Source organism: Mesoplodon densirostris, chromosome 19 (assembly GCF_025265405.1).
Source record: "Mesoplodon densirostris isolate mMesDen1 chromosome 19, mMesDen1 primary haplotype, whole genome shotgun sequence".
Taxonomy (NCBI): Eukaryota; Metazoa; Chordata; class Mammalia; order Artiodactyla; family Ziphiidae; genus Mesoplodon; species Mesoplodon densirostris.
The window spans coordinates 11,754,291-11,768,899 of record NC_082679.1 but is presented as its reverse complement, the minus strand read 5'-3'; the positions used below and the strand labels follow the sequence as shown (position 1 = coordinate 11,768,899).

General features: G+C 57.0%; 2 protein-coding genes across 3 annotated transcripts; both read right to left on the bottom strand.

Annotated features, from left to right (window-relative positions):
- Positions 1-56: 56 nt before the first annotated feature.
- Positions 57-3,021, bottom strand: CD79A (CD79a molecule). Of its 2 annotated transcripts, none has more exons than XM_060085101.1 (5): positions 2,946-3,021; positions 1,288-1,578; positions 913-1,031; positions 299-367; positions 57-170 (listed from the first exon to the last, which is right to left on the bottom strand). In XM_060085101.1, the coding sequence occupies exons 1-5, from the start codon at positions 3,019-3,021 to the stop codon at positions 57-59; spliced, it is 669 nt and encodes a 222-aa protein (XP_059941084.1). The 2 variants fall into 2 exon arrangements, with proteins under 2 accessions (XP_059941084.1, XP_059941085.1); XM_060085102.1 differs by having other exon boundaries at positions 1,399-1,578.
- Positions 3,022-6,922: 3,901 nt separating this feature from the next.
- RPS19 (ribosomal protein S19) lies at positions 6,923-14,293 on the bottom strand. Its single transcript, XM_060084384.1, has 6 exons — positions 14,196-14,293; positions 13,658-13,728; positions 13,284-13,384; positions 8,456-8,639; positions 7,866-7,920; positions 6,923-6,988 (listed from the first exon to the last, which is right to left on the bottom strand). Exons 2-6 carry the CDS (start codon positions 13,726-13,728, stop codon positions 6,962-6,964), a joined length of 438 nt encoding a protein of 145 aa, XP_059940367.1. The 5' UTR covers positions 14,196-14,293; the 3' UTR covers positions 6,923-6,961.
- Between the last annotated feature and the right edge of the window lie 316 nt (positions 14,294-14,609).

Genomic DNA, 14,609 nt, shown 5'->3' with positions numbered 1-14,609 from the left:
AGGAAGTGGGGTGAGACACGGTTTGGGTGCCCAGCTGGTGGGGCAGCCCGGCTGGGTCACGGCTTCTCTAGCTGAACGTCTCCGATGTGGAGGCTGCCCACATCCTGGTAGGTGCCCTGGAGGCCCCGGGAGATGTCCTCATACATGGAGCAGTCATCGAGGTTCAGGCCCTGGGGTGGAAACGGGGTGGTGAACCTCAGGGCCCGGACGCCTGGGTCCCTGCTCCCCAGCCAACCTCAGGGAGGGACCCCGTAGGAGCCCCGCCCACAGACACGCACCTACCCCACCTTCCACTCACCTCATAAAGATTTTCATCTTCATAGTCATCCTGGACATCTGCCCCGAATTTCATGTTCTGCCACCGTTTCTGTTGGGGGATTGGGAGCCTCCGTGAATGGGGGGCGAGAATGTGTTTTCAGACCCTCATGGAGGCCAGGAGGTGCTTTACCAGAAAGGGTAAGGGACATGCCCAGAGCCACATGTCCTGTAAGTGGCAGGTCTCTCTGGGTCCAAGCCAGTGCCCTTCGGGCTGGCGCCACTGCCTGTTCTTCTCCACGAATAAAAACGACAATAATAGTAAATAGCTGTAGTTGCCCCACGGCCTAAAGAGAGACTGGTGCTGGCCAGAGACTCTGGGAGGACACCAGCCCCCATCTTCCCTGGCCTTGGCTACATCTGGAGGCTACGGCAGGGGGAGATTTGGACATCTCTGTGGGGGGCGGGGAATGTGAGGACAACCCTGAGGGGAGACTGAGCCAGGACGCCCCTCCGGGCCCAGCGCCACGTAAAATGCTTTCATTATATTAAATTCCTGACGCCCTCACAGCCCCTACGAGGTGGGTGCTGCCATTCTGTCAAGTTTTAGGCGGGACCCTCAGACCCAGGAGGCCGCTGGTCCCCGGCGTGGCTCACCCTGAAGAGCAGCAGTGTCCCGGGCACCACGGCGCAGATCAGCAGGATGATGCCCTCGGCTGTGATGATGTTGTTCTTCGTGCCCTCCCCCATGTCCAGGAAGGGCCTGGGGAGTGGCTCTGTGAGGAGGGAGAGCCGCTCAGAGCCCAGCACCTCAAGTCCTCCCCTGGCCTCCTGGCCACACCCCCATCGAGGCCCAAGACCACTGAAGTCCCCACCTTTCAGGTGAGAAAATCAATCAGCCACTGTGTGTGAGCCGGGGAGCGAGGATGCCCGAGATGCAGGAGCTCAGGCACTGGCTCCACACCACCCCCCCACCCCCCCGTCACAGGTGAGGAAGCCGGTGGCCCCAGCTGTGGAGCGATGTGCACTCACCACGCACGCGGAGGTAGGTCCCACAGGAGCACTGGACCTTCTGGCCTTCCTTGACTTGGCACATGTACATGCCCCTGTGGCTCTTGTTCACCTGCTGGATGATCAGCTCGCCCTTGGGGCCCGGGCCTGAGAGCTTCATAGGGGGCCACGTGGAGTTGCCTTGGAGGATGCGCCACCATGTGATGTTGGGGTTGCTTCCATTGTGTCTGCACAGGAGGCGGACGTTGTCCCCAATGCTCACTGTCACCGATGGTGGGCCCCAGTCCACCCACAGGGCCTGGCACCTGGGGCCTGCGGAGAGGCGAATGCGTGAGGGACCGTGGATGGAGACACAGGCCCAGCCCGGCCCCTGCCGCTACAGCGCTCCTGGCTGTGTGTGTGCATGTGTGTGTGGCGGGGGTGTGTGCAGAAGAGTGTGAGGGACACACTGCTGGGGGGATCCCCACTCGCCTCTCCAGAGCCACCTCCTGCCACCCTCTCCATACCTGCTCCGAGCTTCGGCCCCACTGAGCTCACTGGCACTTGGACAGTCGGGTCCCTAGTGCCAGCAGTGCCCCTGGCCAGGCAGCTCCTTCTAGAATCAGTTTGGGTATCACCTCCTCCTGCAGGCCCTCCTAGATTATTTTCTCACCCCAGCCCCAGCCTGGCCATACACCTGGCGCTTTATACATTGTGTATAACTGTCACAGAACCCTTCGACGTCGGTTCTCTCATTATCCCATTTTACAAGTGTGACAGCTGAGGCCCAGGGCGGCAGGAGTGGCTCAGGCGTTCGAACCCTGTCCCCCTGGCCCTGGGCCCCTTCCTGCTGGTTTGTGAGCCTGTCCTGCCCTGTGACCCTGGGCCCGCCCCTCGTCCTCCGTTTGCGTAACTTTGTGTGTGTCAGGCTGGGGGCCAGGGGTGAGTTCAGTGTTTGGGCTGGGCTGGGCGTTAGGGGAGCGCCTCAGCTAGGTGGTTGGTGGGAGGGGGCTGGGTGGCCCAGGCTGGGGAAGCCCCAGTTCTTGTGACACTATCCCCCGCCCCCAGCCCCCTTGCTGCCCTCGGGCCAGCCCACATGGCTGTCTGTGGCGGGAGGAGGAGAGAGGTGGTGGCAGAGGCAGCAACCCGAGGGTCACGGACTCCAAACTCAGCTCCCAGTGGAAATTTGGGGTGACTGGCCACCTCTCTCAACTCCTCCGTCAAACGGGGTGGTCACAGCCCTGCCGGCTGGCATTGCGTGGGAGAGGAAGGGGGAAGGTCACCGGCTCCCCCAGCACCGAGAAGGGGTTCCCTACGTAGGGGGTGGTGACTGGGATTCAAGGCAGAGAAGGAGAAAGCTTTTTCTCCCCTGAAGCTGAGCACTACCCACAGTCCCCTCCCTGCCCCCAGCTCTGGAGCTCAGTCAAGGGCAACTTTAGTTCCTTATTTTGATCTGGGGGGACGAGGGGGTGCGGAAGGTGTCTCTCACCGTGCCTCCCCCATGGGGGATGCCCCATCAACTTCGCTGAGCCCCCCTCCAGCCTCCCGCTGGCCTGCTTGGGACAGTCAAGCAGATGCAGTTTCTACGGGGTCTTTTCTAGCCCCCCTCCTGCCGGCTCCTCTCCCGCCCCCACCGCCTGGGCCCTCAACAGTCTCCCAGTTTCCCCCCCGCCCCCAGCACCTGCCTGTTGACCACGTACCCAGGCCAGCAGCGAAGATCAAGAGGAGAAAGATGGTGGCACGCGGGGTTCGGAGGGCTCGGGGACCCTCAGGCATCTTCTCCCAGTGGGTTGTTTTGTCTGGGTGGCAGCGGCCCTGGGGTACCAGATCCCACCTCGGCCGAGCCCCAAACCCCGCCCCACTTCCTGCCCAGCCCTTCGGAGATGGGCTCCACTGGCCCCACTGCTGGGCCCTTTGGCTGTCAGGCTGGGGACAGCCCCTGCCGGGAGGCTTCAGGCTGTGAGTGGAGAGGAACTGCTCCCTGCACCTGTGGCCGCCACAACTCCCCCGAGACCAGGCTGCTTGGGTAGGGGGAAGAGGTTGGTTTAAGGCCTGGCTCATCACTGGAAAGGAAGCCCGAGGGAGCCGGAGTCTGGGGTGCCTGCTGCACACAGGTGGTCAGGGGACGCGGGTGGCTCCGAGCCTGGTCTTTGCCTCTCACTGGCCTTGGGCAAAACTTGTCCCCTCTCTGAGCCTCCGTGTCGTCCCTCCTTGGGGTTGGAAAAGAGGATTTAAAGAGGTTGTGCATGCACAGCACTGAACACAGGGCCTGGCACGTAGTAGGTGCTCAGTAAATGTTAGTTACTATAAATGCTCATGAGGAATACATGAGGCAGGCCCACCAGCTCCGTGACTAGGTGGTGGCTTCCCTTTCCAAGATTTGGCATTTTTAATTCAAGAGATGAGGATAAAAATATCTCCCTGATGTTGTGACTTAAGTTGACGTTCCCGACACCCAAAGGGGCACGATGGGCTCTTTCTTGGTGTTCTTTCATTTCAGCCTCTCCACAAGTGGGCAAGGTAGGCCACCCCCCATGTTACAGTGGAGGAAGCTGAGGCCATCACAGAGAGGGAACACCATCACTGTTACTTGCCCAGTTTATACAGTCTGGTGGTGGAGCAGGGATTCCAAGTCACTTATGTGTGACCAGCTTCCTTTGAGCATTATTGGAGGTCAAGTGGGAGGAAAATGAGGCCTGAGGGGATGACATGAGGTTGTTTAGATGTTTGTGAGTGGTTAGGGGACCATCTCATACACACGCACGCACACACAGACACACATAAGGAGACACCATGAAAAAATTCATGGCAGGGAGATTTTTGGTAGCAAAAGCTGGGAAACAGACAAAGAGCCCATTTACAGGAGAAGGGATGCATAAATTGAGGTATAGTCAGTCAATGGAGTAGCACACAGCAGGAGAAGAGGCCGAGCTTTGCTTGTCAATATGGCTGCATCTCAGAAATAACAAGAAAATGAGAAGAAATGTACTATGACAGGATCCGGCTGGCTTGTTTTCAAAAGGCAAAACAACAGCGTGTGTGGTTAGGGACATATGTGTCTACAGTAAAGCTGTAAATGCACGCAGGGGAGTGATACCCCACTCCTGAGAGGGGTTACCTCGGGGGGAAGCAAGGAGTTTGCGACTGGGAAGGGTACACAGATGGCTTTGTCTGTCTTAGTTTTATGTCTTGTTTTACTTTTTAAGCTGGGTGGTGGGTTCATGGGTCTTATTTATTTATTTATTTATTTATGGCTGTGTTGGGTCTTCATTGCTGCGTGCGGGCTTTCTCTAGTTGTGGCGAGCGGGGGCTACTCTTCGTTGCGGTGCGCGGGCTCCTCATTGCGGTGGCTTCTCTTGTTGCGGAGCACGGGATCTAGGCACGCAGGCTTCAGTAGTTGTGGCACACAGGCTTCAGTAGTTGTGGCTCGTGGGCTCTAGAGCACAGGCTCAGGAGTTGTGGTGCATGGGCTTAGTTGCTCCGCGGCACGTGGGATCTTCCCGGACCAGGGCTCGAACCCGTGTCCCCTGCATTGGCAGGTGGATTCTTAACCACTGCACCACCAGGGAAGTCCCATGGGTCTTTGTGACACAATTATGTATAGATACTGTTTTGCATGCTTCAAGTATTTTGTAATTTTTAAAAAAGGTGCAACTATCACCCACACAGAACATGGGCCTCAAGAGTTCACACCTCCTGGGTTTGAATCTCAGCTCTGGTCATCTGAACCTTAGTTTCTCCTCCTGTTATCTGGGCATAACCTCCCTACCTGTGAGGCTGTAAGAATATCACGGTGTGCTTAGCACAGTTCCTAGGACACAGTTCCTCTTCTCTGGCCCTCGGGCCTTCCCTCCTTCCCTCCAGGGACCCAGGTGTTCTGTTGGGTCCCTCTCTGTACAGCAGGTCGTTAGCCCCTCTGTACTAAAGTTCTTCCTGTAACCCCCATGAAGGAAGAAGTCTGGATCCAGATGCTGCAGCCCTTAGGAATTCACCTCCTTCAGCATCCTTCCTGGCTGAGCCGGTTTCCAGGCCCTCGACTGCCCCCCAGTGGCTGGAGGGGCGCAGCCGCCGCATTGCAGGCCCTCTCAGGCTTGCAGGCCTGTCTGGGCAATTCCACCTCCCGCTTACCCAGCACCGGCGTATCTGGCACTGTGTGAGCAAACCAGACGCTTGGCATTGCATTCCCAGGACGACTCTGGGAAATATCTTCATCCTCAATCAGCAAAAGAGGAAACTTAGGCCCCAAACAAGGAGTGACTGGCTCAAGGCCATGCCCAGGAGTGTAACCCTTTGGGCCTCATTTTCCCCACTTCTAAGGGACAGTGCCCTGTAGTGGCTAGAGCCCAGGTCCAAATGCTGGCTTTGCCACCTCCTGGCTGTGGGACATCAGGCAAATTACCCAACCTGTGACTTATCTTCCCCATCTCCAAACTCCGCTTTTTGGCACCTACTTTACGGAGTATTAAATGATATATTTATAAAGCACCTTGCACGTGGTAGGCTCGAGTCCAGTGTTTATTCAGATCAGATCTTCCAGCCCTGACAACTTCCAGGCTGGGGGGAAATGACACCTTCATTCCCCACCGGGTGTAGGGGACTCTTCGGTTTGATATTCTTTCCATTTTGAACATCTTGGTCCATCAGGTGTGCTGCTTTGAGCCAAGATTCGCATCTCCCCAAATCCCTCAGGGAGGAGTAAACAGCTTTACAGGCAGAAGCAGAAGGCTGAGGGTAGGTTGCTCAAGGTCGCGCAGAATTTTGGGCAGCGTTGGAATTTGAACCCAAGTCATTTGGAGCTCACAGCCAGGCTTGGCACTGGAAGGAAATAGGTTTGATCTGAGGAGTAACTTGGGATGGGGGAACCTCAGGGGTCTTGGCCTAGCCAGCTCAGGCTCAGCATCTTAGTTTTCCCCAAATGGGAGGTGGGCCAGGTCTCACGGGGTGGTAAGGGGACCCTTCCAAAGCTTAGCACCTGCCTACTGGAAGCCCTTCGTATCTCCCACCTGGACCCGAAGGCCAATCACAGGTGGAGCTCCTGTCCCATTGCAGAACTGTGGTGGGGGAAGACACCTGGGAACTTGGCCTCTATGCAGGGTCCATGCCCCTCCCCTTCGGAGGGAAGTAGCAGCCCCCTGCCAGCTGGGTCCCTGCTGCAGCTTCAGCACTGCATCCCAATTCTTGGGGCAGGTACAGCCAGCTCCATCTTACAGCAGGGCCCAGGCCAGAGATCCCTGAAGTGTAGGTCAGGGAAAGGACGTGTATACTAGGCAGGTCACCTTGGGCTGGAGGCACACAAAGGACCACTCCGAGTGACGGCTTTCCTTGTCCACCTCCTTCCAGAGAAGCAGCACCTGAGCCCCAGGGCCCTCGTTTTGTTCCAGCAGGGTCCAAGGCTCCACGTGGGGCCACTGCTTGAACTTTCAGTTTCTTTTTCTGAGAACCGCAAAGGCAAGGTGTCGGAGAGCAGCGAGGGCCCCTGGGTCTTGCACCACCATCTCGCCCACTTGGGGCAGAACAAGTGTGAACCTGGAAGGCCAGGCCTCAGGTTTCCGAGGCTGTTGAGTACCACAGCCATCCAGGAAAGGCCCTGGCCCCTCTTTCTTAATGGAAGTGCAGTGCAGTGCAGTGCTCCTTCCTCTTGCCCAGCCACCCCCCAATCAAGAGACCCAGACCAGGATTACGAATGAGGCAATTTATTAACCCAGCATCATTTGTTCTAATGCTTCTTGTTGGCAGCTGCCACCTGTGGGAAAAGATGGACAAATAGTTAAGATCAGTTGTGGGGTCTGTGTTTAAGCACTTCACAGTCGCTCCCCAGCAGCCATGGGACGCCAGGCGCCCTGATTTGTGATTTACATGTGTTCACCTCATCCGATCCTCCCAATCTTGGGTACCTTCCCATTTTACGGAAGGATAAAACTGGGACTCTCAAGGAAAGAGCGCGTTGTCGTGTGTTTCCAACATCTGCCCATTACTCCACACTGCTGTCTGTGCCAGGCCCTGCTCTGCCCTGGAAGAGGCCACCCCCAATCCCCAGAGGGTTGACACCTCCAATCTCTTCTGACACTTAAGTGACTCAATAGTCCAAGACTCCTAGGAGGCCCGAGTCAATAGGAAAGACAACAATGGGTTCATGCCAGACCCTGGGGGCCTCTGTTGCTGTAGCTCATGGAATCCTCACCACCACCCTCCGAGGTAGGCAAAGGCAGATCACTACAGACAGGGAGACTGGCTCCAGGTGAAGGGACTCTGGCCCAGGGTGTCTATAGTCAGTCAGCATCTGGATGGAGACCTGGGTTCTGAGGCACCCTAATACTCAGTAAGCACGAAGACTAAGGAAGAAACACTGCAGTCAGAGTCAGAAGGCTGACCCGGGAAGAGGGAGTCGTGTGTGTGGAAGCGTGCCCTGCGGCAGAAGCAAGCCCGGCGAGCTGCACCCTGGGCCTCCCTTCACCCAGGCACCTGCATTTTCAACCAGCCCCCACAGGAAGTCTGTCAGAAACGTTCTTTCTCCTGCACCCTCCCCCCCTGGGCTGTGCCCTCCAGGGGAGGAAACTCCCATCTGACAAAACCCAGGCTCTAGAAACACCCAGGCGGTGACTGAGGTACCCAGCCCTCACCTGTCCAGCGATTCTGTCCAGATCTCTCTGTCCCTGAGGTGTTAGTTTGCGGCCCCTGTGGGAGAGAAGGGTCATGTAGCCCCAGGTGAGGGCAGGCTCCCACCAGCGTCCCTGATCCCTGCCAGGCCTCCCCTGGAGGCGAGCCAGGCTTTCCAAGAAGGCACCTGGCCACAGGACCACATGACACCAGCCAAGTCCCACTGAGGTCCCCAGTCGGCTGCATTCCAACAAGCTGGAGGCTGGAGTGGGAGCTCCCCCGGGAGCTGATGGGGTGCCGTTTGTGCAAGCATTAGATCAAAAGCCCCGAAAAATCAATTGGGAAAAGCTAACGAGCAGGCTAATGAAAGCGGACAGTCACTAAATTACCTTCCTGGAGCCTGGAGTAGTTAGCCAGAGAGGTCGGGGGGAGGCCCCGCGCTGTGCGCTACTCTGAAGAATCCCCTGCCTGCCTGGGGGGCAGGTGCAGCTGTGCAGGACAGACCTGGCACCTCACTGCGTGGGCGGAGGGGGACAGGCCTTGATGACTTCATCACAGGGGATCTGGCCCAAGGCTCCTCCGCCCCCCCAGCTCTCCCCGCCCCCCCGCTTACCCATCTTGGTCCTTTTCCACCATTTTCAGCCCCTCCAGGGCCTGGAGGACCCGCCGGGCCACGCTCTTGGAGCCTCTGCTGAAGTGGCTGGGCATGACACCATTCCTCTGACGCCCCCCGTAGATCTTGGTCATGGAACCAACCCCAGCGCCGCCCCGGAGGTACAGGTGCCGTGCTGTGGAAGCTGGATGGGAGGCAAGGGAGACTTGAGAACCCTTCTCAGGCAAAGAAGATGCTTCTCCACAGCTGCGGCAGCCTTAGGAAAGGGCCTTGCTCAAGGTCACAAATCTAGTTGTGTGCGGCCGCAGATTCTCACCTCACCGTGTTACGGTCAGGGAAACGTGAGAACGCACACCAAGCCCCAGCACCTGACCCCCCGCCCAGTTCAGGAGACTGGCGCGCACAGGTAGCGGAGGGACCGCCGTAGCCACGTGACCAGGCAGGCAACCCGCCCCCCAGGGGCCTGCTTAGCTGTTGGTGCCCAGCTATGCTGCGAGATGGACCTGAGGTTCTGTGGGGAGAGCCCAGCAAATGTTTAAGCCGTGACTGTCCCCCTCCATCTGCCTGGGAGCTCCAAAGGGCAGCAGAGCCGGAGAAGAGACCTGCTGATCCTCCCACACCCCAGCCCCGGAGAGCCTGGGCAATGGCGGTGGCAGGGCTGAGGTCCTATGCAGTGGATGTTCCCTACCTGGAAGGGGCGTCACCCACTCTGTGGACTGGGATTCTGGTCCCTCGACTGGCTTGGGCAAGTCCCTCACCCACCCTGGCCAGCCTCCTTGGAAATCCTCTTCTGTTCAACTGCAACACTTGCCTGCCAGGCCCGATGTCATCTGCTTTTCACTCCCTCCTATGAGGCAGTAACATGGCCTTAGGAGCCCGACACTGTGGCCCTGGCAAGTCACCTACCCTCACCTGAGAACCGGGACGAACAGTACCTCGTTGAGCGCTACTGTGAAGATTCCACGAATGCGTCAGGTGCTACTTTCCTTTATGGAAAAGGTTAACCTCCACAGAGTAGTACGCCGGGGCTCATGCCACAAGTTCCGTAGGGACCGCCCCTCAGACGGTTCTGCTTTTCTACCTCCGGGGGCCACTGAGGTCTGAAGAACGGGGGCCCAGATGCTGGCCATCACACAGCCCTGCCTGGCTGAAAGCTCAACGGTAGGGATTCAGGTCACCGCAGAGACCAGCACGTGAGATTCCCCTTAGTCCTGAAGGTGAACGGGGGAGCCAAGGATTCATTCCTTCAATAATGACTTGCTGCCAAGAGTCACGGGGCACTGGGCCATCTCCATGACCCTCCAGTGTCATGAGCTGGGGGGGAGGAGTAGGTGGAACTGACCAGGTGAGGGAGGCTCCTCCTTCCCTCCAGCTGCCACTCCCAGAGCAGTTCCTGCACACAACTTGTTCTCAGCCTCTCTCCTGCCCTCTAAGACCGTCTCCGGACACAGCCACAGGCTTCAGGGGCCAAGGGCACAGCACAAACCATCGCCACTCCTCCAGGACCACTGAGCAGCCTCTCCCCGGTACCACTGCCTTTGGCCTCTGCTCACTTTAAAACCACTTTCCTTGGTTCTTTTTGTCCTCACCCCACCCCCTAGATCGGGGCTCTGACCCTCTTCCAGGCACCAAGCAGCCCACTCACTGCCAGGATCAAGAGAGTCACCTGTTACAAGCCACCCCCCACAATCTTTCTGCCAGGAGTGACCTCATGGAAAACTCGCCTTTAAGACCAGTGCAAATGGCCAATGGCTACCACCATCCCTCCTGCACCCATCTGGTCATGCCCTGGCTCTAGGTGGACACCTGCTCTCCCACTTGGGCTGTGGAAGGCGTAAGAGCCTCACGAAGGGGTAAGATGAACACTCCTAATTTCATGAACACCCAGAAGAGGCTGCACACTAGAAATGAATCTTGCTGAACCAGGACTAGCGCTCAGCCCAATCTCAGCACGGCAAGGGGCGAGCTGTCTGGTAGATGGGGTTTGAACCCCAACATTGCTCCCTGTCAGCTGCAACACAGTCCACCCCCTTCAAGTGGTCTGCGCCATGGTACTAAGGGGGACAACTTACTTCAACCCTGAGCAGTGACTGGCAGAGAACAAACTCCAATAAAGCTCAACCTTAGTTTCTCCCAGGGGGAGTTTCACATCTTTCTTAATGACGCATAAAATTATCTGGTGCAGGAGAATTCCCTGGTGGTCCAGTGGTTAGGACTCTACCCTTTCACTGCAGGAGCCCGGGTTCAACCCCTGGTTGGGGAACTAAGATCTTGCAAGCTGAGCAGCATGGTGCAGGCGCGCGTGCGCACACGCACACACACACACACGCGCACGCACTCAGGCACCCCAATCCAACAGCTGCTCGCTCACCGCTGGGCACCTACTGAAACACACCTGTATTCTTATTCTTACCCGCCCCGCAAGCAGACCCCTCTGAGAACGAAGGTCAAGAAGCCTGTCTAGGGCCACACTGCCCTGCTCCCTTCAGAGCCCTGCAGTGGTCTCTCCCCTCGACACTGCTCCTCCCCTAGAGCACTCCCCCCTCTCCTGAAACAGGCTCTCTCTATCTCTACACCCCACCCCTCACACACTGCCTGGTGACTGCTCGCCCCTACAGATCTGCACCTCGTGCGGACCACCCTCAAGAAGGCCCTGCCATCTACCTCTGCCCTCTGGATCCCCCATACCTGAGGTCAATAGCTGTCCACACCGTGCTGGCTCTTATGTGTTTCCAGAATGACCCCCACTGTCCTGCTGCCTTCACTGCCAGACCTCAGCCTCCCGGGACAGGTCGCTATCCCACTGTGCTTTAGCCCCAAACCCCTGAGGAGGCAAAACAGGCCAAGCTCCCACGATCCAGAGGAGGAAAAGCAAATAGGGCAGACTGTGGATTTGGAGTCAGCCTGCCACGCCCTCCCACGGTCGTTGTCACCGGTCCGTATCTCACTTTCCTCCTGGGTCAATGACTATCTCCTATGACTCCACTTGTCCAGAGTATGGACTGACCAAACTAAGCGGGAGCACTCTAGACTCCAACAGAGGTCGGCAGACTTTTCCTCTAAGGGGTCAGATAGTAGACCACGTAGCCTGTGGCAACTGCAACTCTTGCCTGTCATGATTTTATACAAACAGGCATGGCTGTACCCCAACAATGCGCACACAACACACCCTGGTCTAGAACCCTTACACTGTGCCACCAGGGCAGCTGGGGAACTGAAGTCAAAAGCGAGCGTTGGAACCCCAAAGGGAGAGCGGCAGGGCAGGCAGAGGACGCACGCCCAGCGTGATGTGTTGGGGAAGGTGCACAGTGGGCAGAAAGGGGCCACAGCAACTGTAAAGATGACCAGCCGGCTCCACTCGGTGTGTGTTACCCAGGGTCCTTTCCCCATTTCCCCTTAGTCTCTCCCCACCTAGAAAAATAAAGTACAAAATGCTGCCAAGGGGAGAGTGCTGCCCTCACCTCCAATCACAAGAGTCGGGTAGACTGTGGCATCAGGAACCGACAGACCGCAAGCACGTTAACCTCCCTGATATCAACTGCAAATCGGCAACCACCAGACCTACTTTGTTAGGTACAGGTTATACAAAATATGCATATTCACCTGATCAAATGGGAAAAGCTATTAGATTCTTTCTCCTCATCTTAGATCCAAAGTTGCCTTGCTTGACCTATCGGCTCTGGGGGCATCACCGAAGAGCAGTCAGGACCAGGCATGCCTTGCTTCCCAAGATGGGTGGATGACAGACGCAGTGGTGGTCTCGTCCAGGCCCCACCACCACTGACTGTGTCCAGGGAGGTCAAGTCACCTCCCCTTTTCCAGACCCATTTTTCTTTATAAAAACATACAAGTGAGTAGACAGATATGCTGCCCACCCCACTCATCTCACAGATTTGACCTTTTAGTCCTCAGGGGTCAGAGGCTGTGGCTGAGCATGCTGGCCCCTATGCCCGGTCTAGGGCCTGAAAGATTGGCCCACCCATCTACAAAATACTTCATGCTCTGAGGTGCTGGGCACCTTATACCAAGGCCAACTCTTCTCAAGGTCATTCTGGAGTTTTGTCCAAACTCTGCTTCCCACCTACAGACAAGCTCTGATCAGGACAGAGTCCCCACTTCACAGAGGACGGCTGAAGACAGGAGAGGCCGAGAGTCTTCAGTGAAGGCCCTGTGCAGCGGCTGCCACCTTGGCACAATCCTGCCTTGAACCCCATCCCCTACTCCCAAGGTGAGCCTCCATGGGGGTGACTGGGGAAACGTGAAACATTGAAGACAGATAAGGCAATACTAGCAGTACCACCATGCAGTCAGGGGCTCCACTTAAAACCCGTCCTTCAAAGTCATCACTAAAGGAGGAACGAGAAGATGAGAAAAGGGACCAGTACAGGGTGACCAGAAGGCTTTCTTCAGGACACTTGAGGCCTGCCAAGATCTAGAGCAATGAGTGACCTGGTCAGATCTCCGACCCCTTAGTTACGAACAACTCATTTAACAAGACAGTCTAGTGCGATGATCTGAACAATAAAACAGACCCACAGACGTTAAAAGGACAATGCCTCTCTCTAAAATGAACCACGTCCAGGCAAAATATGAACACTCCACTCATTTGTCCCTGGGTCTCCCACAAGACTCAGAGGAAAGCACAGGTCCTCATATGAATCTCTTACAAATTAAGCAACAGATTCAGAGTACAAGATTATTGAATGTCACAAAAAACATGCAGTGATAGAGCCAAAGTTTTCTCTCTTGTTATTTCTGGGGGCAATTAAGAGCTCACAAAGGGGACAACCAGCCCCCCACGCCCCAGCCAAAGGCCCCAGTTCCTCACCAGCTCGTGTGTAGAACCAATTCTCATCGTAGGGAGCGAGCTCTTTATGCTTGGCCAGCTTGACAGTGTCCACCCATTCAGGGACTTTCAGCTTCCCGGACCTGGGACCAAGACAGCGAGAAAGGCACAATTCAGGAGTCTCCACAAACTCCATCCCAATTCCCTCCCCTCAACACAACTGCAGATCAAGAAGAGCCCAATGTGTCCCAAAATACAAAGAGACTGAAACTCAAACACAACTCAGGCCTCCTGTAGAAAGGATGGACCCCCCAGAGTCCTCCAACAAGCCTCCCCAGACTGAAAGCCTGCGGGCGCTGAGGAATCAGGCAAAAGCGACAGCCTCCACCCACTCGGACCGCAGTCCCCACACTCACTTTTTGAGGAAGGCTGCCAGGGCTCTGACGAACTCTTGCTGGTTCACGTCCTTTACAGTAACTCCAGGCATCTGCGGGAAAGGTCGAGCATGTGAACACAGGACTGATGGAGACGACTGACAAGGGTCGGGGGTCAGCCCCAACGCGATCTAAACTGCCGCACGCTCCTTACTTCCGAAGGCCCTACTTCAATTCCCGGCTTTAAAGACCCCTGCGCCTGTGGGTCCTACAGAACTCACTGACGCCCACGGTCTCTCCGGATCGCACGAACACTGCCTGCCCCCGTTTGTGAAGACGCTGTATGACCCCAACCCCTGATTCTGGGGTCCCCCGCACTCCCCGTTGCCCACCAGGCCCAGTCTCGGTTCCCGGAGCGCGCGGACCAGACATGCCCGGGCCTGCAGCTCGCACGTGGCCGCGACTCCAGGGGGCGGGGCGGCCCCGCGCGAGTACCCCGGAGCTCCCAGGCACACGTTCCGGACTAGGGAATCGGGCCCCGACACCCCGCACCCGGTTCGGACCGGAGCACTCAGCTTACCGTGCGGCCTCCAAGCTGCCAGCCAGGGAAAAGGGAGCAACGGGGTTTCCCGGGCGCACAAGTCGGGCGTTGGTTATCGCGAGAGTTCCGAGAACTCGCGAGAACGGGGTTAGGATAAGAGCGGCCGCGCCTCTCTCAGGGCAAATGTGGCTTCCCCTCCGTGAATGTGGGAGGGTGTGGCGTGAGGGCGGAGGCTTGTTTCCTCCCCACCCTTCCTTCTCCTGCAGCGTGAGAGAGTGAGGAGCTCTCGTCTTGAGTTGGAGGGAATCTAGCTTTGTTTGCGTTGATCGTGCACGGAACAAACAAAGGCGGAGACTGTATCTCCTGGCGGAAGTTATGGGTGGGCAGGAAATAAAGAGACCTGGCTACTCCTGGCGCCACCAGGGGGACGACCACTCTTCCGGGTGGAAGTGG

Bases quoted from the DNA above. Each gene is read 5' to 3' on its own strand.
- CD79A (XM_060085101.1), bottom strand. From the start codon at position 3,021: ATGCCTGAGGGTCCCCGAGCCCTCCGAACCCCGCGTGCCACCATCTTT. The intron at 1,579-2,945 runs GTACGTGGTCAA...GCCTCTCCGCAG, and splicing joins GATCTTCGCTGCTGGCCTGG to GCCCCAGGTGCCAGGCCCTG. The intron at 171-298 runs GTGAGTGGAAGG...TTTCCACCCCAG, and splicing joins AAGATGAAAATCTTTATGAG to GGCCTGAACCTCGATGACTG.
- RPS19 (XM_060084384.1), bottom strand. From the start codon at position 13,728: ATGCCTGGAGTTACTGTAAAGGACGTGAACCAGCAAGAGTTCGTCAGA. The intron at 13,385-13,657 runs GTGAGTGTGGGG...TCTTGGTCCCAG, and splicing joins CTGGCAGCCTTCCTCAAAAA to GTCCGGGAAGCTGAAAGTCC. The intron at 6,989-7,865 runs GTGAGGGCTGGG...CTTTTCCCACAG, and splicing joins TGGACAGAATCGCTGGACAG to GTGGCAGCTGCCAACAAGAA.